The 24757-nt window shown below is 40.1% G+C and overlaps 1 protein-coding gene across 1 annotated transcript in view; it reads left to right on the top strand.

Annotated features, from left to right (window-relative positions):
- Positions 1-21111, top strand: part of FBXO32 (F-box protein 32) — an 85772-nt gene extending 64661 nt beyond the window's left edge. Inside the window, exon 9 of the mRNA XM_044066587.1 lies at positions 13690-21111. Coding sequence (XP_043922522.1) covers positions 13690-13779 — 90 coding nt within the window. The 3' untranslated portion in view covers positions 13780-21111. The remainder of the gene's footprint in view (positions 1-13689) is intronic.
- The last annotated feature ends 3646 nt before the right edge of the window (positions 21112-24757 follow it).

Raw genomic sequence — 24757 nt, 5'->3', positions numbered from 1 at the left:
AGCTTCACACTTCGTCTTCCCGTTATTCCTTTGTAAACTAACTATGTGAGAGTGTTCAATCTCGCCTTTGTTCTTACACATGGGTTCGGAGCCGATCCTCGGCTCCGTGCCGGCCGACTGCAAGCTCTGCATCGAGAAGAAGCTCGAGGACATCTAATACCCACAATCCCCCTCTGCCTTTACCCCAGATCTAGTTTGCCGCTGCTGCATACGCATCGCTGGAGACTAGCTCGAGGCTGTACAGATAAGATATTTATCTATTCTGTTTAAATTTCAGAAATTTCTTTCTATCTAGTTACTTAGAGTATAAAAGTAGGTGTGTGAGTGCATTAGAAATTCTCGACACTTAGAATAGCTTAACTTAGTTAACTTTCGAAGTTTAGAGTTTTTCGGGCCTACCCTTCTTGGACTTGTGACTAGAAACTTGTTGTAGTCTTGCCTTTAGGCAGTTATCGGATTTGACTTTTTTGACTAAAAACTTGTGGTAGTCTTGTTTTTAGCTATTATCAAACGGACTCTTATTCCCGGATTTGACACTATTACTGGATTGGACTTTTTACTGGACTGGACTGTCTTTTTCATTTGTCAATATGTCTGAAAAGATGAAATCTGGTTTTAAACGTTGTCAGTGTGGCCAAAAAATGTCGGTCACAGACAACCACAGTTCCTGTGTCTACTGTCTTGGCCCTCTCCACTTACAAGAGGACTGCTCTATTTGTCACTTTTAGTGGGAGGGTCATGACAGATAGGCGCAGGAAACTGATGGATAGAGGATTACTGAAACCCTCTTTCCAGGAGGCTCTGGATGCTTCAGACCAGGCATCCAAGTCTTCGAAGGGGTCGAAGGCGTCGGAGCCAAAGTCATCGGCTCCGAGCTCTTCGAGTCTAGTTAGATCACCGGTTCCACAGACTTCGGGGCCGAGTGTTCAACTGTTGGCAGTTCGAGCCTCGAGTCTTGGAACCGTGACGGAGCTCCCTCCACCGACTCTGTTGAGGTCGGCTCCGTCTTCGATCCCTTCGACTCGTTCTTCTAGAGCCCTTTCCGACACCGACGTGGACCGGGTGGTGCAGAAACTTATGGAGCATACGGCCCTGTCCAAACTTATTTCGGTCTCCTCTCAGTTGATGTCGAGACTTGAAGGCCTGCCACTATCTCCATCTGTTCCTCCTCCGAGACCTGTTCAGTCTTCGGAGCCGGAAGAAGCTGACCTGATGATTGTGGAGCCCTCGGTGCCAGAACCGTCTTTTTCTCGGTCGGCACCGTTTACCTCGACTCCATCCGATCCAGTACCGGAGTCTCGGGCCCGAAGATCTGTCCTTGGTTCCGGGACCGAGAGTCGAACCGATGTTTCGGTTCCGACTCTCCCTCTCGGGGCCTCGGCACGGATCGATTCGGTTCCGTCCTCGGGGTCGGTGCCTTCGGCTCCTGTTTCGGGGATTCTTCCCATTTCTTCGGAACCGGGAGATACCTCGACTCGGGACCCGGGGGCCTTCGACCTCATGAGGAAGGTGTTGTCTACCCAGACAACCACATCAGCAGGTACAGCTTCTCCTCCCTGCAAAGGACCGTTATCCTCCTCTGCACCCACGGCCACGTCCAAGCGCCGGGCACCAGTGTCTCAGCCACCCCTGGAGGGTGCCCCCTCTTCCTCGGAGGCTTCTTCGGATGCTCCCCACGAAGAAGTTCCTAGGAAAAGACTGTGTAAGAGGAGACACTTGGATTCTCCACAAGAATCCTTGACATCTGATACTGACTTAGATGAGTCAGAAGGGTCCCCTAAGTCACCTTCAGAGGATGTCTCTTTTCTGACATCTTGGAGATCCTTAAACAGAGAGGTGACTGGCAAGCCCTCCCCTTCTGAGGATGAGTCAGTTTTGCTGAAGGCATTTGGTGCCCGTCCTTCCTCCTCCTGGGTCACTCCGCCTTTGATGAGTTAATGGAATTAATTGCTCAAGGGCGTGGGAGACTCCTGACACGGTGGAACCAGTCCCTAGGAAGCCAAATAAGTACATCACGGCACCACAGGACAAAGCTTACCTTACCAAAGGAGTTCCAGTAGACGCCATGGTGGTGGCAGCGCCACGAAAAGGAGATGTCGGAGTCTTCCTCATCTGTCCATCCGCCTAACAAAGATTCTAGGACCATGGACAGATACGGGAAGCGCATTTTCAGTTCAGCGGCTTTCTATGCGTTCCTTGAACTATTTGACTCATTTTACACGTTTACAGAGGGATCTAGTCAAAGAGTTGGGAGATACCCTCCAGGGTGCTACAGATGCCGCTGTCTCAGAGAAAGTTACAGCGCATCCTCAACACCCTTACGTCCATTGTGAACTCGTCCATGAGGCTGATATCCTATGCAGCGAAGGATCGAGTAGGGCAGCGGCTTCAGCGATTGCTCTTCGTAGGCAATCCTGGATGCGCTTATGTTCGTTTGCGGAAGCCTTCAAGTCTTCCTTTACTAACGCCCCATTTGATGGAGCCACACTTTTGGCCCTAAAGTAAAGGAGACCCTTACCCGGTGTGAACAGGAGGGAAAGACTCTGTCTGCTGTCGGAGTCCATTTTTCCACCCTTCCAGACCGCACCCCAAAGGGCAACGTGGTGGGAAAATGTGGTTTCGAAAACCCCAAGGATCTTTTCCAAACACACAGGGTGATGCCCCTCTAGAGGCAGAGGGGGGGGCAGAGGTGGAAGACGCCGCCCTGGCGGCAGAGGGGTCCATAAAACCAAGGTGACAGGGATAACCTCCCTGGAAAACGTTTTCAGCACACGTGAGAGGAGGCCCGACTGAGCTGGTCTGGAGGCAGTCGGGTCGCTAGCTTTATACCCTCAGGCCTGGCAAAACCTTTCTTCAGACAATTGGGTAAAAGCATTATTACCAGAGGTTACAAAATCCCATTTCTATCCACCCCATTCCAAAGAGAAAACTCCCAGATGTACCACCCCATCTGCGAGACCCAGCAGCTACAGAAATTTCAAAGCTGCTAGAAAAAAAGTCATCCAACCAGTCCCAGCGGACCAAATAGGATTCGGAACTTACTCAAGGTTCTTTTAGTTCCAAAGAAAGGGGACTGGAGGCCAATTCTGGACCTAAGTCATCTCAACACCTTTGTCAAGAAGGAAAAGTTCAATGGTCACGCTTCAATCGATCCTTCCATTCTTACGGAAGGACGACTGGATGTGCTCAATAGATCTGAAGGACGATACTACCACATCAAAATGGCCAGGGCGTCCAGAGATCACTTGCGCTTCCGGCTGGGAGCCAGTCACTATCAGTTTCGAGCCCTGCCCTTTGGCCTGACCACAGCCCCAGGGTCTTCACCAAATGCATGGCAGTGGTAGCGTCTCATCTGAGGCGCCTAGGATTCCAGGTGTTTCCGTATCTGGACGACTGGCTCCTGTCTGCCACCACCAGGCGTCAACTGATACAAGCCAGGGATTACTCCCTACAACTTTGTACACACCTTGGCATTTCAGTAAATTTGAAAAATCTTTGCTACAGCCATCACAGCATATCTTATTTATAGGAGCGAATTAGATACGCGTCAGTTAGTTCTAAAACTTCCGACAGAAAGAATAGTAGCACTTCAATTCAACATTTCCCTTCTGCTGTCGTCCAGAAAATCCCCAGCAAAAATTGTTCTGAAAGTTTTGGGTCTCATGGCAGCTTCTCTCATAGCAATACCATTGGGAAGACTGCACATGAGAGTGCTACAATGGCTTCTATTTGCACAATGGTCATTCCAACAACTTCCACTGACTCACGAAATATTGATAACGAAAACATGCAAATCACACCTAATGTGGTGGTTACAGACTTGCAACCTATCCGGCGGAAGACCATTTGTGCTACCCACACCGTCAGCGACGATAACCACGGACGCTTCCCTGATAGGGTGGGGGGGCATCTTTCAGGGACAGACAGTCCAAGGCGAATGGACCAATCTGGAGTACAATCTGCACATCAATGTTCTGGAGTTGAGGGCAGTGTTTTGGCGTTGCAACACTTTGCTCCCCTTCTTCCTCCAGGGACCATTGCAGTTCAGACAGACAACATGTCCGTAGTCTGGTACATAAACAAGCAAGGGGGAACCAGGTCTTACCAACTATGCAGAGAGGCCATGAGAATTTGGCAATGGGCAGAGTCCACCGTCGCTTTCTGATCGCAACGCACATCCCGGGTCATCCAACGTCATAGCCGACAGGCTGAGCAGGGCAATACTATTGCCTCACGAGTGGTCCTCAAACAGTCAGTTGCGGAAAAGATTTTTCGCAAATGGGGCCAGCCTACCTGCGATCTGTTTGCGTCTCCAATGAACGCCAAATGCAGGAGCTACTTTGCCCTATTACCCCCTCCAGGGGAAGTCCCCAGGGACGCGCTGGTGCACGATTGGCCCCCGGGTCTCCTATATGCTTTTCCTCCATTTCCCCTGATTGCAAAGTTTCTACAGAAAGCAAACAACCTTCAGAGGACTATAATTCTCATTGCTCCGTTCTGGCCTCGTCAAATTTGGTTCCCCTTTCTCTTGCATCACCGCATTCGGGGACCTTGGATGCTGGACCCAGAGCCAGATCTACTGACTCACTCGTCAGGAGTTCCTCACCCATCCCTGAATCTCTCCATCTAGCAGCTTGGCTGCTTCCCTTTTAGCCAGGTCAATTCCCCTTACATCGGCGGTTCAAGATATTTTGGTAGCTTCTCATAAAGTTTCCACTACAAAGACTTACACCAGTAAATGGAAACGCGTTTTGTCTTCTGGGAGTCACATCAGTTGGACCCTGTTACAGCTCCGTTGAATAAGGTTTTAGAATTTCTGACCGAATTATTTCAGGAAGGAGCTTCCCGGCTACCTTAAGAGTACAGTTAGCTGCCATTTCTAACTATCATGTAGAAGAAAGTGGTGCACCTATTATGGCTCACAGACTTTGTAAAGCCTTTTAAAAGGTTCTTTTCATATCAGACCACCAGTCAGAAGTCCGACATCACCGTGGAATTTAAATTTATTGCTCTCTAAATTGATGTTACCACCCTTTGAACCAGCTTCAAGTTGCACTTTGAAATTTTTGTCATGGAAAACATTATTTCTAGTGGCTATTACATCTGCTAGACGGGTGTCTGAGCTGCAGGCCCTTTCGGTCAAACATCCTTATTTAATTTTTCATTCTGACAGAGTATCCCTACGCACTAATCCATCCTTTCTTCCCAAAGTTTGTTCTACTAGTAATATTAATCAGTCCATTGAATTACCCACCTTCTTTAAAGACCACTCTAATAAATTAGAGTATATGTTGCACAAACTGGACGTCCATAGACAACTCAGATTTTATTTGGATAGAACAAAAGATCACAGGAAATCTGATCAGCTATTTGTAGCTTTTGCTGACAGCAGAAAGGGTCTTGCAGTTACGAAACGAACTCTTTCGAAGTGGCTAACTGACTGTATCATTTATGTTTATGAAGATTCTGATCAAACATTATCAGCAAAACCCAGAGGACATTCTACATGATCAATTTCTACATCTTTGGCTCATGCAGCTCGTTTACCTTTAGACACTATTTGTGCGGCTGCTACTTGGGCTAAACCACATACATTTATATCTCATTACAAAGTGGACAGGGTTTCTAGGGATAGGGCAACCTTTGGTTCCACTGTGCTCAAGAACGTTCTCCCTTGAGTTCCTCAGGATCATGGAGCTAGGGACGCTACCCATGTGTAAGAACAAAGGCGAGATTGAACACTCTCACATAAAGAAGTTATGTCCTTACCATAACGTTCCATGTGGAGTGTTCATCTCGCCTTGGTTATTACACTCCCACCCTTCCCACCCTTAGGAAGAACGTTCGATTTGGTGCCTGGTCTGGAGTATTCTCCTTCTGCTATTGCAGTATTACTGTTACTGTCATACACTGGGTATGTTTGTATATATATGTTTTTTTATGTATATAGTTGGCATGTGTGCGTGCTTATGTCTGGTTTGCTTGCAAACTAGATCTGAGGTAAAGGCAGAGGGGGATTGTGGGTATTAGATGTCCTCGAGCTTCTTCTCGATGCAGAGCTTGCAGTCGGCACGGAGCCGAGGATCGGCTCTGAACCCATGTGTAATAACCAAGGCGAGATGAACACTCCACATGGAACGTTATGGTAAGGACATAACTTCTTTTTCAGTCTCTTCCCAACCTCCTCTAACTGTTATCAAGCAATATTTTATACTGCTGTAATAATTTTTCCTTTTAACTATTCTAGACTTGGCTGAAAAGTCTACCAGAGCTGGTCTTTCATTTGACATTCCCCTTTCTCCTTCTCTTTGCTAGTACTCTATCAATCCCTAGTAGGGAGAAAAATTAACCTCCAGTCTAAACTTCTGTTTGGCCTTGTCCCTCTAGTAACTTTCCCTCTCTAATTATTTGCTGTCAATACCTTGGTTCTTTTGCCATTTTTCCAGTAAATTCCAGCCCCCTCTTGCATGTTTTCTATAGCCCTACTCACAGTCATCCTTATTGGCAATTTTTTTTTCTCCAGTCCCTTGTTGTCTTAGTTCTTAGAATACTTTGTTACTTTATGAATATAATATTCTGTATGGTTTTCCGTAAAGACCTGCATCTAAAATACCAGTCTTTATTTCTTAAACCCCAACTCTCATTTCTTGACCCCTCAGCTGCATCATTGCTTTCTACTTTGATTTATAACCTTCAGATTATGTTATGTATACAAGTCTTTACTTTGTAGCTGTAAAGTATCCCTTCAAATCAGATAATCCAAGCCAACTTTTTCTGTGGGAATGATCAGCCTATTTCACTTGACTGTTGTGCTCTTCCCCTCCCAAATAAATTCCTTCAATCATCCACAGCTTCTCCTCTGGTTGATAAAAACATGTATCCCCAGTATATTAAACTAAAGGGACGAAAAACTCACTGCTTATATCTTACTGTCCATATCCATAATCAAGAGCTTCCATTTTCTTAGTTTTTGCATCATCTTGTGTTTAGTCTTTTCCCCACATATCATTAGTTGCCATAATAGAATCATTTTTTATCCATATACCTAAATCATCTTATGTCCCCGTAAATATGGGTATTCCTGAACCTATTCATGTGAGGGTACATAGTTTTACTTTACCACTATAGCCTTTGTTTAATCATCATTAATTTTATTTGCCAAAAAAGACTTGAAAGTATCTCAATGTTCCACAATACCAAAATGTCCTTTTTTTTAATCTTTCTGGTAAAAAAATATCTGCAGATAAACAAAGTAGAACACATCAGATTCAATCCTGAAGTCTAAATCTTCTTTCAGTCCTGAGCTTCCCACCATCAAATGAAAAATAATGTCCTATGTATTCCTTTGGTAATCAGGCAAGTGCACTGTAATATGATTCTTTTCCCATCACAAAACATAGTGTATGTACAGTGGGGAAAATCTCTCCAGGGCATGGAGGAAATTCCCTACTATTTGCCAGACAAGCTACAGCACCTTCCTGAACTGCCATCAGATTATTCAGGTAAGACCTCTGTGTAACATATCAGAAAGATAGGAATCTTGTGGAGTACTTTGGTTACAGCAAGGGTAACTTCAGTAGCTATTCAGATGTCCAGTAGTAAGTAACAAAATGTACAGTAAATGTTTTTATTACCCCTGAAGTATGGGGTACCTTTTGTGCTGTCTGCATGTATACCTTTCAACACTCTCAGATATATGCCGTTCCTTGAACTGACAGCAAGTTCTGAAAAAATCTGCTGATTTGCAGGAAAAATACAATGCTATTTTCAAACAACGTTGATTACAGTTATCCTTAGTAACTTGTTCTCAAAATTCAGAACTAGACAGTAGACAGTTTATTATTTGCATGTTTTTCAGAAAGGGTACATGGCTATTTCAGAGCAGTTTCTATTTTTCAGGTATCAGTTTGCTCAGCAGTAAGTTCATTGACAAGCATATTCAACAGTCTCTGATTTACTTGTATGCCTTTCAGAAAGGGTGGACAACTGTTTGAGAGTCAGAACATCTTTCAAATATTAGTTTTCTCAGCAGTTTCCTTTTCAACAATGGACCTCTGTAGCATGTTTTGGTGAACTTGTACATTTCTTGGGAGGAACACACACCTGTTTCAGGACAGTAACTGTTCTCAAGTCTTCGTTTCTTTTTCCTTCATAATTAGTTTTACTACAAACAACATACAGCAGATTCAAAGCTGTGACTGCTTTTAGGAAAATAAAAGTAGCCTTCACTGCTGGCACCAGACAGCTCCTTTGTTAATAACAGTCTGTGTTCTGTTCCATATTCAGATCACATCAGTATAATATATAATCGAAGATGATTACTGTTTGCAGGTTAATTCTACCTCAGTTTTGGTCCATCCTAATATGCTCATATTTGCTTCTGTGAACTAACGCATGCTCATATTTGCTTCTATAGAGATCCCACAGCTGTAGTTCCTAATGCATTAAGCAACTAGATGTAGAAAGGGCTTCTTAATCTTGGCACGAGTCTCTTCTGTTCTGCCTTCAGCATCCTAGTAGTAATCTCTGTAGTTGCTGAGGGGCTACTTTTTTCAGTGGGACCTGTCATTTTCATCAGTTTAAGCTAATATTTTTATTCTTAAACAAATTTGCAAGCTTAACTACAAATTGTTAGTATCCTTTTCATTTATTTTCCTTCTAAAGCTATGTCTTTACTTTCAGGTATTTTTTGCACTGTGCTACCTCCCCATATAATCTAGACTTTATAATTTATTTCACATTACTTATTGCTATATTACTGGAGCTAAGGATTTCAATGTCCTCACAGAACAACCTTCCATATTAATCCATACTTCATTATTAAGCAAAACAATGAAGATATATATAAAAAGTCCCCAAAAAAAAAAATATATTTGTAAGAATGTGTGAAAAAATCAGGACACTCAAATAAAACTGAATAAACCAGACCTCATACAATAAAACAAAATAGATTATTTAAATGCACCTAAAAAAGGGAAAATTATGAATACTAATTAGCATTAAAAAAATATATATATATATATAAAACACCTTAAACAAAACTGTAAAAAACAATAAAAAATAAAAAAATAACATGCAGCAGAAAAGCAGAAAAAAAAAAGGAAATAAATATAAAAAATGATAATAGAGAAGGGAACATAATAAATAATTATAAATCATAAGCCTCACATTCGTAGCATTTATTTTATTATGTTCAGGAACTTTTTATCAATGGACCTGGTGACCACAAATTTAAATAAAATCTGTGTTTAATGTGTTCTCTGGCTTGGGTGTAATTATCTATATCTCTATGTCATCTGAGTATTCCCGTCTTCTATCGTCCTAAAATAAAAAACTTAAACAGTGCTCAATACCGCATTACATGTCTGGCTAAGGCATTGTGCAAGTTCTAGCCGATCATACAGTCTCCCTTGGGCTAATCTTAAATCTCTAATCCCAAAAGATATGTATGATGTTATGTTATAATATGGATGCGATGAAACAAAAAAAGTGCATCAGATGGTTTGGGTTTGCTCTCTGTCTACGCAAATACTTATAACCTTTTGTTCTTATAGACAAATTTGGGTCTATCACCTGTAATTTCCTTAATTTTAGGGTCTACTGAAAGTACATGCCAATGTTTATGCCTAAACTGGTTTGTTTGCGCATTCCATCATATCTATACTGTTTCACTTCAAACCTCCTATACGTATCCCAAGCTGGGCATATCTTCTGTTAATTTGCATCCATGGGGTATACCTAGAAATGCGACGCTTGCCCTCTCTACTATTTTTTTTTACACACCACCCGATTATACTGTGCGATGCAGCAAGGTGTTCTTATGGCATGGTTTTTGCGATATAGCCCAGTATTCACTGAATTCCTCAAACAAATAATGCCTCTCCCATGCCATAACGAGATTGGCGCGTATTGGCGGCGCATGATATTGCCCATGGCCACGCATCTCTCGCTGGAGGTACAAACTATACTTAACACATCAATATTGGGTATGTTAGGTATGAACAAGGATTGAACATGAACATTCATGGTTACGAATATCACATCATCAGTGTGGTGGTTAGTGAAGGTGAACTGACAATAATCTAAAAGGAACGCTTGGTATTCTCTAAGGATATGACAATTGGAGTCGACCCTATGTATCACTGAGTATTAGTGGAACATCAAAAGTCAAACAGTCAATGACTTGATGAATGACATCATTGTGAGGAGTGTTTGGTGTATCTTCACAACTTCAAAACTAACTCTGTCATTCTGTTGGTAGTAAGTAGCTCATTCTCAAATTAGCATAGATGAGGCATATCTGTTCATATCTTTGGGAGTTAACTAGATAGTTAAGTACTAATTCATTTTCCTGGTTTTTTCCGTTTCTGGGCGTCCCTGCTGATAGCGCGCGTCCTCCCTCTCTCATTGGGGTCCTGATAGGGGAAGGGAGGGTTCACTATCAAAAATGGGTGCAGGGTGTACTGATTGTGACTACCTCACTCTGCACAGTCAGCGGATGCACTCTATCATTATTAACATCAATGTCATCAACATTTGCATTAAGTTCCCTGTGTGTAAGTGTAGTTGTTTTTAGCTAGCCCTTCTTTAGTGGAGGAGGCCCTGCCAAACTCCTGAACCAAAACAAACAGTTTGAGCCCCGCCTGAACCAAAAAGAGGCTAAGAAGGATAGCCATTAGTAGGACGCCGCCTCCTGAAAAAAGGGCTAAGCTGCTAAGGGATAGCAATGATTTTAAATATTGTACCTACTGTTGAATTGGATACTAAATGTAAGAACAAGAAACTTAATGCAAATGTTGTTCTTTCAAATGAAAGTTGACTGTGCAGAGTGAGGTAGTCACCACAGGTGCAGAGGTCATATCAGATAATGCACAAGTTGAAGCAGTAGTCAGGAGAAAGGTTATTAAGAGAACCAACACAGATATGATATTACGATACTAATATGATTAAATCAACACCCTCTGCTGCCCATTTTTTTGATCGGGGAACCCTTTTCCTATCCAGGAAAATTAGTTAGTAACTTATCTATCTAGTTATATGTTGAGTCATGAACAACATGTGTTATCGAAGGGACTTACATTTATCCCACCACATACAGCAGGTATGGAGGAAACATTAAGAGACTTCAAATTGTTTATCAGATTTATCCTTGAAAATTGCTTTCAATGGACAAGACAATGTAACTGGTAATACAAGGTATGGTCTTAATAAGAAAGAGAAGATACAATTGTTCTTATAAAACAGAGAGCAGCCTTATACCCCACCTATGAGACCAATAGTAGCTGGAAGAGGGTGGTCTACTGAACCCTTTCTATCTATATTGAAAGTCTCCAAAGACCTGTTGTGGACCTGTCCACTCCAATTGTAGAGAGAAGAGATACCTTTTTTAGATTTGTGTCAGTTCACAACACTTCCACCATTAATTGATGATGTGATATTTGTTCAACTTGTTCACGGTTATACAACCAAAATGTGGGTATTGATATGTTAAGTAGTTATTGTCTTCTTTAAGGAACATGTTTCCTTTTATTATGCTTTTGTGGATGACCTGTTCCATAGTGAGAGGCAAGCGACAACGATTTCGGACATTTTTACAAACATTGGCATGTACTTTCAGTAGACCCTAAAATTAAGGAAATTACAGGTGATAGACCCAAATTTGTCTATAAGAACAAGTATTGCATGGAGCAGAGTTTTACCAAACCATGCACGCTCATTCATATCCACGGATAACATATACATGTGACTTGTGTCAAGCTTTTATAGAAAAACTAATCGCTGTCTGAGGGACAGGATTCGTGAGCACATATATCATGTCAGGAAGGGGAACTTGCACAATGCCTTAGCCAGACATGTACGTGATGCAGGTATTGAGCACTCCTTTAAGTTTAGGATTTTAGAACGGACATATACTAACATCAGGAGAGGAGATATAGATAATTACACTCAAGCCAGAGAAACACACTGGATAATTAAATTTAGATCTGACGTGTCACCAGGTCTCAATGGTAAAGTTCCTTTGAGACCATTGTTAAAAATGAGGAGCTTGAGACATAATAAATAAAGGGCTACAGATGTTCCCTTATTATACGCTTCTTATTTTTAATTATTTATTCCCTACATTTTTTCTGCTGCATGTACATTTAGATATTTATTGTTTTTTATGTTTTGTTGCAGTAAATTTATGAAGTTTAGTGTGTCACATATATATATATATTTTTTTTGTAGACACTCCTTCATATGTAAATGTTTTTACATTGCATTGAGGTATATGATTTAATGCATCAATGTGGTTTTAATTAATGAATGACTTTTAATGTATTAAAATAATGCGAATTAGTATTCATAATTTTTCTTGAGTATTTTGTTGTATGAGGTCTGAAGAAGCTAACCAAACCTACTCAATTACTACAATAAATTTATTCAGTTTTATTTGAGTGTCCTGGATTTTATCACATTCTTACAACGAATATTTCTTTGAATGGGACTTTGGTACATATACTCCTTCATTGTTTTGCTCCTCAGTATTTTATTTTTACGATTTATTTTGGCTGTTCACCACGGAGCATTAACTCCAAGCGGAAAGTGTCATTGTTTTGGCATACTTCATTATTACCTTATTACTATAGTACTGGAGCAAATGACTTCACTGTTATCCCAAAAATATATCCCTTGAAGGGAAACTGCATATTTTAAACACATTATGTACACTCAAAAGCAGGGTAGCTTTCTATGTGCTGGACTCTTCTTGTCCCCTTAGCACTTTTTTTTGCACAATACATACAAACCAAGAACTGTGTCCTGAATTGCAGGCTGTGCACTTTCTTATCCAATTTCTTGTCACATTTTTTTATAAAACTGTAGGTGTCCAGCTAGTCCACATAATACATTTCATAGGTCACACTGGTCTCCATGCTCTCTCTCTTTTCTTGAGTTTCACTCGGCTTCACAAAATAGTGTGTATATATAATACACACACATACATACTCTAAAACATTTTTACATTATTTTATAAGAACCTTTTTACAAATCTCAGCTTGTGTTAATATATTGTCATTACTGAATTTCAAACTCAAGTTTGAATGGGGATAGAACTGGTATTTACTCAGTCACACCAACAGAAGAAGAGTGAGTAAGCAGATTATATTTTTACTAGTTGTTCCATATTAATGCAAGTTGTTTTGAGTAGATGTTAGCATCAGAAATATGAATTGGGTTATAGCTGTAGACCAGTGCAGTCTGTAAATGTGATGTATGGTGTAAAAAAATTATTTACAGTTGAATGAAGTCCCTTAATTTTGTAACCTTGGTGGAATGAAACAAATCAGCCATCAATTGTATAAACATCCAAGTAGATATTGTGTCTTAAAATGAGATGCTGGAACTGTATACATTCATACACAGTAGTAGTTTCAGTTCATTTTGATTTAGTGCATTATTTAGAAGAATGGAAACAAATGTGGTGAAGTCATAATGCAGTAAGAATAATTACAGAATTAATATAGCTTGGATTTAATGTCTACACTGGAAACCACAAAAGCTAACCAACAGACACATACACTTGCGTAGCAAAATTGGTTGTCATAGTGCTTTGCTTTGTTTTAAGTTGGAAACTGCTGTAAAATATTGACTTTGAGGTCCCACATAATTGACTGCTGTCCTCTAAACTACTGTCATTCTGTTTTTCAGGATACAGTTCATCCTTGTACAGCCAACAATCCAGAGAGCTGCTGCACTCCTCTGTCCCCACAAGACTTCATCAACCTTTTCAGATACTGAGTTTTGGGAATGGTGGAGTCTGCTGAAGTAATTTTCCTGGGACATTTAGCAACACTGAATTTGCTTCTTGGAACTGTAAATACTGTACATACTAATTATTTTTATGAAGATCCTGGGTCTAATTAAGTAGAGAAGATACATTTTGTTACACGAGTACTCTGTGAAGCTGTTGCTTTACTCTAGTTTTTCAGCTAAGAATAAGGGAGTACAATAAGGCAAACTTTTCATGCAGGGATTTGTAAGACTATGGAACATTATTCTTGAAGTCTGAATTTGCTTTATAACAGGTACATTGTCTTAGTTGATGGTAGTATGTTAGGTGTAAATAATATATTTCAAACCGTGAAGAAAATTTTTGATTTTGTGCTTCTGTTGGTTTTGTGATGTTTTTTTAATATAAAAAGCACTACTGTAATGCAGCTGCTCAATTTAATACAGCTTTTATGTGCTTGGTAGTCACAGTTTTGTTATGTAAAGTAACCAATGTATTTGTTAGTTTAAGAAACCAAGCCACTTGAATTTACATACCTGATGTATAAGTAAATAGTTCTGCCCTTTAAATGTAGAGTAGAACTGATAGCTTTCTTCCAAAGGTGTTACTTGTCTCTTTCCAGGAATTCCCTTTATTGCAGGGTTGATATCAAACTTGCCACTCCATTTCATTTTAAGATTTAGATCTAAAGACAGTGCATGGCTGTTTCTGAAACTCTTATGTTTCTAAGTGTTTAGAAATAACTCACACACACGCTGAATGAATGCCACATGCAGTGTTTGGCATTTGAGTCTATGTACAGTGGAAAATCAAAGGGAATACCCAACTTTCAGTAAATATTAATTATATAGCAAAGTGTGTGTCCATCCAAATTAGTCTTTCAAGATTTTGTGTACTGTATTTCAAACAAGCAGAAATGATTTGTCAAACTTTTCATATTTTAGCCATGTGGCCTTTATGGGAAAATGATATTTTAACTAGTTAAAAGCAAACATTTTTATTGCAGTTTGGTGGCAGACTGACACCGAGACTCAGCAGCAAGTCACTGTTAGGCAGTTCTGTCACTGAAGTATTCAGAAGCATGTGATACCATCTCCCCTCAGCTGTGGATATTTCTGTCATTTTCATTTTAAATGAAGCATTTGAACATTAAATATGCCAGCTTCACTGACAAAAAGAAGCCAGTGCCATTCAGCACAAATACAAACTGAATACTACTTTATTCATACATAACATTTTAAGTGATTCAAAATGAAAAAAAAAATGCATATGAGCATTTTTCATTTTAAATATAAATGTAAATTTTAAATAGAACAGGATATTCTAAATAGAAAGGTTCCACCTGAAAAATATAAGTAATGTAACACTAGTATTAATTTTTTAACAAGTAAAGAAAAGCAAGAATATATTTATTTTGATGTAAGAAAGCAAGAAGAAAAATCCCCACCATTGCCTCACAAATCTGAATAATTTAAAAAGAATTGAGTTACTGTGAACATAAGTTGCTCACAGTACTCTGTAAACTGAGAGATGTTTAATATGTCAGTGCCCACCACTTTTTAAGTAGTTTGAAATTCATAAGACTGCGAAGTTTAAACACGCTCTAAAAGTTGTTTGGCATACAATGATCCACCAAACAAGGAGTGCTTTAATATATACATACATATACACACACGGTTTTTAGTCTGTTAGCAGTTTACTTAACACTGCCACTTGTTCCAAAAGTGAGGTACTTTTGTAGTTCAACTAAGAGTATTTAAAGATGCTTATAGTGAAACACATGAAAAGTAACTTGCGTCAGTGAGGTTTGAATTTCTTAACTTGCGGGTTACAGCTTCACATCTCATGAGCTTATCAGGTCAAATCAATTTTGGTGTCCTGAAATCTTTATATCAGAGTATGTATTACATCAGTGGACAGTTGGCATAAAATTTGGCTTTAAGTGAGGGGAAAGTGAAAAAGTTTTGAGCTTTATGAACACATCACTGTATGTTATGCTAGCCTGTTGGCACTTTTTGCTAATCAATGTAGTTGGTTTTGCTGACCCCACTGTACATTTTAGTATTGACAGTTGTTTTAGTAATTATCTTCATTTTAATTTAATTCATTCAGATGGGGTCAGACCACCTCTATTACATGGCTCTTTTGCCTGTGCACTACTTATCAGCCTCTTGAATGCAAAATGAAAAATGCATTTTGTGCAGACAACTTTTTTTACTGCTGGTATTGTAATTGAATTCAAAGCTGCGGTGGTACAGCGGTAGCGTTACCTCACAGCAAGAGGTTCTCCCGTTCGATTCTCGGCTGGGCTTAGGAGTGCCTTCTGTGTGGAGTCTGCATGCCCTCCCCATGGTTGGGAAGCATTCAAAAGACATCCGTGTGTAAATGGGCATGCCTTCATTGAAGGTTGGACGTCAAGCTGGCACCTCAGCGTTTTGTAACAATCTGCCAATCATTAGCAGACCGGAGTTCCACTGTGGTGACCCCTTACCGGGAAAAGCCGAAAGACAAACAACAACATTGTAATTGAATTCAGAAAGTAATACATAGTTCCAAATGCATTTTTCAGCCCTGGCATGTAGGAACTGCTATCTACAAAACTAACTTTTTCAAGAATTTTATTGTATGATCTTAAGTACAATGCAGAATGTTCCAGGTGTCATTAGAGAAGGTTAATATAGTCGTGCATTGCCTCCTATTGTTATTCATAGATTATTTTAACCTTCAGAACACATTGATTAAAAGTTCCTGCTTGTCAGTTTTGAAACTTAAATCAAACTTGGGTTCAGATGTACACGTCAGCTGCTTTGTAAGACATGTTCAAGTATATCAAGATTAATGGACAGGGATTATGCTTCCTCTCTACTGTGCAAAAATGAAACGTTTATTTGTCTGTAAGAAGTGGCTGTTGTATGAAGACATGAAGAAGTGGAAGATGGTACAAGCTTCATGCAGATTGAAATAGTGTTACATAAATAATACATCTGTGTACATAGCAGCAGCATTTTGAATTTTTTAGCTGTGATTCTTGTTAACTGCCACATAACAGTAAGGATTTGTATCTGCTTGAGTGAAATACGGTAAGATCACTAAGTAACACAACAGTGACTCATTGGTGGCTGCTTATGTTCCAAAGTATGGAGTTTCCTTGTGAAATGTTAGAAAGGAACGATTACGTAATCTGATTGCCTTCAGGTGTTTTTTTTTTTTATGCTGTTCTATGGAATGTTCTCTGGCTTGTCTTTCATAGGGAATGGTTTAAAGATGATACTTGTTGCTTTTTCCTTAGTATCTTTATTCATCACCTTTTTTGGGAAAATTTGACTTAAATTCATGTTTGTATTCTACTCCTAATTACTTTTGCACTCCGCACATCGTATTCAGTCAGGGGTATATTGCTGCTGTGCTGTCAGAATTGTACAGGGTTTAGGTGTCTAGTTATTCCTGAACTCCATAGAGCATATTCATATTCAGCAGCAAAAGTAGAAGTCTATGTATTAGGCCACAGTTGTGGTTTGGTGTATTTTTAAACCATGTTCAAAGCACTTTTCTTTTTTATGTTATATAACTGTATAAAAGCATGTTTCATTTGTACTGTGTAAACATTTAATGAAGGGGAAGTACTCAAGATAAATAGTTACAACTTGAGCTGTGCATATTGTAAATACATATTTATGTATTTTTTACTTGACCTTTGTATATTTTCTGCATCCTTTACCCTATGAGTGTTTTTCAAGGATTTTTTTTATTTAGACATTACCTTGGAGTAGTGTGATAATTATGGTACCTTGTACATAAATAGGAACTGTTAAGTACATTTTTGAGCCCCTCTGCTCAACAAATGTATAAGGCGCAAGGGCTGTAATATATTGTATATGATAATATAACCTTGTTAACAATGTAGTAAAATCAAAATCGGGGATGATGTTATGTTTATAGTTATACTGGCATGGTAACAAGGCAGCCCAACATCAAATTAAAATTACAGCTTGACTGGTTGAGGTATTCCTTGTGTTCCTACTTTCCCAGTTTTATATTTCTGTTCCATTTTTATGAATGGCACTTGTATGCACTATACCTGGGAAGTATCCCTGTAAAGACACTTCAAGTTTGTGGAAGAGGAGGGGTGAGACACACACATGCACTTACTTCTGGGATGCCACTGAGGGCACAAATTCCTACTAAGGCTGCTTGTATAGGAGAATGAATGGGTCTGACCAATAGGCTTGAAGGTCAGCAGGTACATTGGCAAAAGCATACAAAAAAACTACTAACATGATAAGGTGCCCTAAATTTTGACATGGAGTACAGATGTAGGGTAGGAGTTACTATTTGGTTTAACCAAGACTGAGACATATACTTGCAAATCCAGAATGTTGTAGAAGTCTGTATGCAGTTAGTGTGCCAATGGAACTGAATACTGAAGGGTATGCTTCACAGTGGCTTTAGTGCAGATTGCAGCACTTATAATAAATGCTATGCTAAGAGTAAGTTATTAGTACTGAGCAGTGAGCAGTGTGGAAGCAAAGCACCCACATTTGCAAATATGAATACTGCACCTTGAAACATTGTGGAGGTGACATAGTTTGCAAAAGAAACTGTTTAGGTATAGAAAAGATTTGGAAAGGGGATAAAAATATTTAGTGCATTTCCTGTATATCAGGTAAGCATGGAGGTAGTTTTGTCTCATGAAACCTACTGTACCACAATGTTTTGCTTCTGATGTTTGAGTAAAAGCAGTCCCTTCCACTGTTAACTTTATATAATGCTCACTTTCCTTATTAGTTTAGAGTTTGTATAGTCTTATGTGAGCTACCTATGTTATGGAGATGCCACCAGATAGTGAAAAATGCAAAATGATTTCCAGATGCTAAGGTGTTGCTGCAGTTTATGGTCCTACTTGAAGTGTCTTTACAGGGATACTTCCCTAGTATAGTACACTATTGTTTTTTTACGGAAGTGTAAAAATTCATCCATCCACAACCCCTTTTTACATTTTTTGTAAATGGGGTTAGGGTGCTACTTTAACAGTGGTGGTCACCTAGATGTTAATGTAAAATATGTTAACATTGTGTGCCAAGTTTTAATGTAGCATATTCCTTTGTATGGTCGTGATTGTCAGTTCGCAGTAGCACAGCTAGGCAACTGGCATTTATAATTTTCAAAAATGATGAAAAATTAACTTACACAATGGTTAAGCCTGTGGTGACACAGAAGCTGACAAAGTGGTACTAAATTTTCTGACATTACAGAAGCTCCATCCGGCATAGTATAAGCACAGACAAATTTTGTTAAAGGTCAACATTTTACGTTTGATCTACATAAAAAAGACATGCTGCATGGATGGGGAGTCGGCCAATGGAAGTGTACAGAACCTAGTATATGATTAGAAGCTAATCACATTTCTGAGGATAAATGAAGTTGGTGATAATGTCCTGTGTTTTGGAAAATGAAATGGTGGATGAAGCTTTGTAGGATTCTTTGTTTGTATAGTGTGTTGAATTGCTCTGCCATTTCTTTTTCTGCTTCAGCCTCGGGCTTGTAGTCATTTGCCTTTGAGTGCCTGAGTATCTTTAATTACATTTGGGCTTCTTGCAGGCATTTACTTCTCAGTGCCTTACCATTGTACATGCCTAAACATTGTTAACATGCTACAGGAGTGCAGGTACTGTTGCTAAATATAGTAATGTGTCCCATGTAGATGTGGTCGGAAGCAGACGTAATGTGTTTATTACTTTTTTAAGAGATGTATACTTTTTCACATAACGGTTATGTATTTTACGGATTTATTTTTCTGTATATTCTGCCTTTAAATATGTTTAAACTATCAGACTTTGTGCTGTGACACCAACAACGTCCATGTTTTCATTTTTATTGTATTGTATTCTATTTTTGACACGTTCTAGAGTAAACCAAATCAGTAAATCTCATATTTAAAGTGTATTGCACATTTTTAGTAGTAGTTTTGCAGGCTTTCTGGTCTGTTCTCCCAAGAGTTAGACCAACACAAGCATTAAGTAAACATTTAACTATAGACATGTTAGTTACATAGATTGTTTTAAAGAAGTTGACAAAATATGGATTAATTTTTGCTTACCTAGCATATTCTAAACTGTAATATTATTGATTGTATTAATGTTTTTAGTCTGCTGGATGAATGTTTCATTTGACCAGAGTGTGGGGTCCACATTTTAAATGCAAAAGTTGACACCCATCTGTAATTATTATGGTTAACAATATATTTAGGTTTAAGCAGCCATCTTCAGGCATGCTTTCTAATGCAGATAAATACTTTGAGTTTAAAGTAGTGCAGCAAATGTCTGTCTTTGTTGGTTTCTACTGTCATAGAAGTGTACCATGCACACAGGGTGATGAAAGAACCATACTGGATTTTGAAGTGTGTGTTTTGGACAAGGATTCACCATTTTCTTCCACTTTGTTTTAATATCTTCTCTGATACCTTTCATGCCAGATGAAAGCTGCTTGACCCAAATATTTTTCTTTTTTTTTTTTTTTTTTTAGATACTGTATACGGCTGCTTCCCTAGCAGCCACCACTTCCAGTTTCAATAAGGATGGTCTTGGTTCTTAACCATATGTTCTAGAATTCAGTCACTGTTTTGACTCTGTGTCTTCAGCTTATCACTCATTTGTCACACTTTCTGTGATGTAGGTTATGTAATTTACAAATGTTGACTGGGAGACAATGGGTGGCTAACTTTACTTGTGCATCTAAGGATCCTCATTAAACTGGAGGAAACCATGATGGTAAATAGCTTTCACTTTAAAAATACACAACTGCTTTCAAAGAAATTATATCAATTCTTGGGTAAGAAGACCTGCTTCTTAAGCAAGATCTTGAGAAAGGATGGAAAATTAGTGTATTTTAGCAAGATTTGGTTCTTCCAGTTTTACTTCATGGAGAAAATTCTGTTTCCAATAAAAATGAATACTTCAAAGAAGTATTGTTGTAAACCTGGTTTAAAAATTGAAGGACTTTTCAGAAGCTGGAAATTTTAAACTAGGCTACCATGTTTGCACATTCATAGTAAGTTACAAAAGGTCTGTGAAGCAGTTTGCTGTACTTTAAAAAGATAATACTAGTGTCTTTTAAAGCATGGAGAATGGAAGGTTTTAATTTAAGTGAATTATAATGATACTGTGCATTTTTTTCAGTCTATATGTGATCAGTCCAGATGTATAATTTGTGTTGCTTAAGAAAATGAAATATTTGCATGTAGAGCTTATTTTCTGTGGTTTATATCAAATGTTGATGAGTTTATGATGTACTTTTCTATTGTTTTTACCATAATACATTGTAATAAATGCACTTTTACTTAACAAGTTCTCCGTTTTTTTTTATCTATGCAGTAACTGTTAAATTTATATACAAGGGTACGTAGTCCATGACCTCTCCATTCCCACCCAAAAAAGAAAAAAGAAAACTTGCGCATTAGGTAGCTCCCTAGCAGAAGTGCAAGATTTGTTATTGTGAATCTCAATGCTTTGAAATTTTTAATGTACTTATAAAATTGTGAAACTTGCTGATGTAAAGTGTGTTTGCAAAGGGTTTCCCCTGCTACTTTTCTACCAACTCCAGATTTGCTGTATGTCACTGTAGAGGAATTCTATGATTCATCAATTTTGAACTTGGTAAGTATGCCTCCTAATTGCATTGAGGTTTGTGTCTGTTCTAATTGTCCTGATTACTGCAGGCCAGTAGGTAAACAGGCTTACATTTCTATTGACCCGTGCAAGGCCAAACTAGTATGGAGTATGACATGGCCTACCTCTCAAAGTGTATCTCATTTACAAGGAACATTCCTCATTTTGAATTTTAGACAATGAGGAACATAGCCTTTTTATCACACAATTAGTGTTAATAATTTCTTAACTAATATCCGTGGTAACTAATACTGAAACATATTAATCTGATGTCAATCTTCATTTATTCCTTACTCATGGGATTCGGTTCCGAGCCGGCCTTTTTTTCAAGCTTGCTTCAGCCACAAATCTCTCAAGCTAAGATTTTACCCATCATGCCCTTCTCCCTGTTACCTCTGATCTAGTTTGCCGCATTGCTGTTCAGCTATGTCGAGCTGTCCCTCCAGTTAAGTGTATATTTTGATAATTTTTTGATTTTTTTTCTCACAGAAGTCTTAGTTTTTCAACTTTATTAAGTCGTATCTTCTTTTTCTTTTATTACCTGTATTTTTTTGGTATCTTCTACTACCTTTGATAGTCTTTCCTCACCCTCCCTTGGGCCTTGCTACTGTGTGTGTGTGTGTGTGTGTGTGTGTGTGTGTGTGTGTGTGTGTGTGTGTGTGTGTGTGTGCGCCTAGTTTTTGAATTTTTTTGTGGATATAATGTCTGAGAAGAAAGGGAGTTCAGGGTTTAAGACATGTTCGGAGTGTGGACACAAACTGTCTCACTCTGTCATGCATGACTTGGTGTGTATACTGCTTGGGCATGCCTCATCTCACAGTGAAGCCGCCCTGTCAGATTTGTAAAGGTTTTTCTGCTAGGACCTTGAACGAACGTAGAAATAAACTAGTACTAAAGGAACTCCTTAAGGCCTCTTTCTGCAAGGCTATTTCGGGGTCACAGGAATCTTTTCCTTTTAAACAACATAAAAGGTCTAAGTCTCTTCCATCATCTTCCTCTGGAGACCCTAAGGAATTGAAATATAAAAAGGCTCACTTGACTCTGTCTCCGATTATGTCTGCTGGTCCCTCTACACCATTGCTTTCGATGCAGACTTCAGCCTTCATGGTGCAGACTACTACAGCACCGATTGGTATATCAGTGCAGTCATCTTTGGCACCGACTGAAGTCTCTGTGCAGACTCCTTCAGCACCGTCCAGTTTCTCGGTGCAGACATCTTTGGCGCCAGCAGTTTTCTTGTTGCAAACCCCCTCGGCACCATTTCTTCGGTGCAGGCTTTTTCGGCACCTATGGTTTCGGTGCAGATAACTCCAATTTTGACAACACCGTTCTTGGTGCAGGAATCTTCCACACCATTGATTTCAGTGCATACTGCTTCTGCACCGGCTTTAGTGGTGCGGACTATAAAAACGCCACCAGTTTTGGTACAGACGTTACCTATTCAGGCACCTTCTTTCAGTGGTCATGCTAGCCCTTTTTTGGACAGGCCCGAATCACCTTCAGGGCTTTCAATGAGGTCTACCAGAAGCCTTTCTGAACATGATGTGGTGCATCTTATAGACAAGCTGCTTTTTGCCAGAGGAATTCCTGCCCCTTCAAAAGTGTCTCTCCCCTCTGGAGTTGATCATCCTTCTCCACAGACTCCTACCTATACTCCTTCGATCTCTGTGGAGGTTTCAAGGCATCCCTCCTCGGGCAGGCCAACCTTCCCAGCCTTGGAGAGGACACTGGTTGCTGCCTCTTGGCCGCCTCTGTCAGAGACTACTCCTTCCTCTGAGCCTTAGTTGTCTCAAGTCACAACCCTCGACTTCAGTCGCAAGAGTCTCTGTCCATTCTCCCCCTGGAGACCCCGTCCTTGCAGCTTTCCCCAGAGTCTCCAACTGAGGAAGTCCACCGCAAGACTACATGTAAGAGGAAGCACATGGACTCCACAGAAGAGTCAGTGACTGAAGACACAGATTATGATGACAGGGAGGGGTCCCCACCTTCACCTTCTGATGAGGTTTCCTTTGGTGACATCCGCAAAATTTTAAAGCAGAGAGGTGAATGGAAGTCCTGTAACCCTTCCTCAGAGGAGTATGTGTTCCTGCAGGCTTTTTGTGTCTGGCCCCCTACCTCCTGGGTTACCCCACATGCCAATGAGCTCATCAAGCTCATCGTACAACATGCCTGGAAAGCACCGGACTCTGTGGAGGCCATACCTTGTAGGCCAGACAAAATCCTTTCTCCCCCAGAAGAGTGCCCCCATTGGTCAAAAGGTCTCCCAGCATACGACATGGTGGTGGTTGCCACCATAAAGAGGGAACTGGCAGTGGAGAAGCCAGACTGTTCACCCACCCAATAAGGATTCCTGGGCAGTGGACAGATTAGGGGAGCGAGTCTTTGTGTCATTGATCTTTGCTATTATGTCCTTGAACTTCCTGGCACATTTCACAAGGCTACAAAGAGACCTGGTGTCCAAACGCTCTGAGACCTTGGCAGGAGCAGTTTCTGATGAGGTCCGAGACAAGGTGGCCTCTCGGTTAGCGACCCTAGCATCTGTTTCCAATTCCTCAATGCATTTGATATCACACACTACTGAAGGGGTGGTGAGAGCTGCAGGTGCAGGCATAGTCATGAGATCCAATGCCTGGATGCACCTTTATGACTTTGCGGATACCTTCAAGGCTTCCTTCCTTAATGCCCCTATTGAGACCACTACTTTGTTTGTTTGGCTTTAAGGTAAAAGATACATTGGCCAGATGTGAACAGGATGGTAAGACCTTCTCTGCCATGGGTGCCCATTTATCTTCTCAGCAGTTCTATTCTAGGAATCAGGAGAGTGGGAAAATGTGGTACAAAAAATCTCAGGGTCCTTTCTGTGACTCTCAGGCTGAGTTTTCCTCTAGAGGCAGGGGGGGATTCTAATGGAAGATGCCTCTTTTGAGGCAGGGGAGGTCCGCGGAACCGGGGCTCTAGGGAACCTTTCTCTCAACAGCCCTATCAGCGCTCCTGAGGAGCAGCCCGATTGCTTTCCTCTGGAAGCAGTCAGGGGTTGTTTTTCCTTGTACCCTTCTGCCTGGCAAACCATAACCACAGATGCTTTGGTACAAAGGCTCATCACCAGAGTATACCATATTCCTTTCTTATTCACTCCCCCCTTACCCAGAAGCTTGCCTGACATATAACCCAGTCAAAGGAAAGCTGCAGCTATAGAGGTATCAGAGCTGTATCAAAAAAGTCATCCAAACAGTCCCCCCAGACCAGACAGGATCTGGCTTCTATTCAAGATTCTTTTTGGTGCCAAAAAAGACAGGGGACTGGAGACCAATTCTGGATCTCA

This window comes from Protopterus annectens, chromosome 3.part1 (assembly GCF_019279795.1).
Source record: "Protopterus annectens isolate FY-2018-M chromosome 3.part1, PAN1.0, whole genome shotgun sequence".
Taxonomy (NCBI): Eukaryota; Metazoa; Chordata; order Ceratodontiformes; family Protopteridae; genus Protopterus; species Protopterus annectens.
The sequence above is the reverse complement of the archived record's forward strand: the minus strand, read 5'-3'. Positions and strand labels throughout refer to the sequence as shown.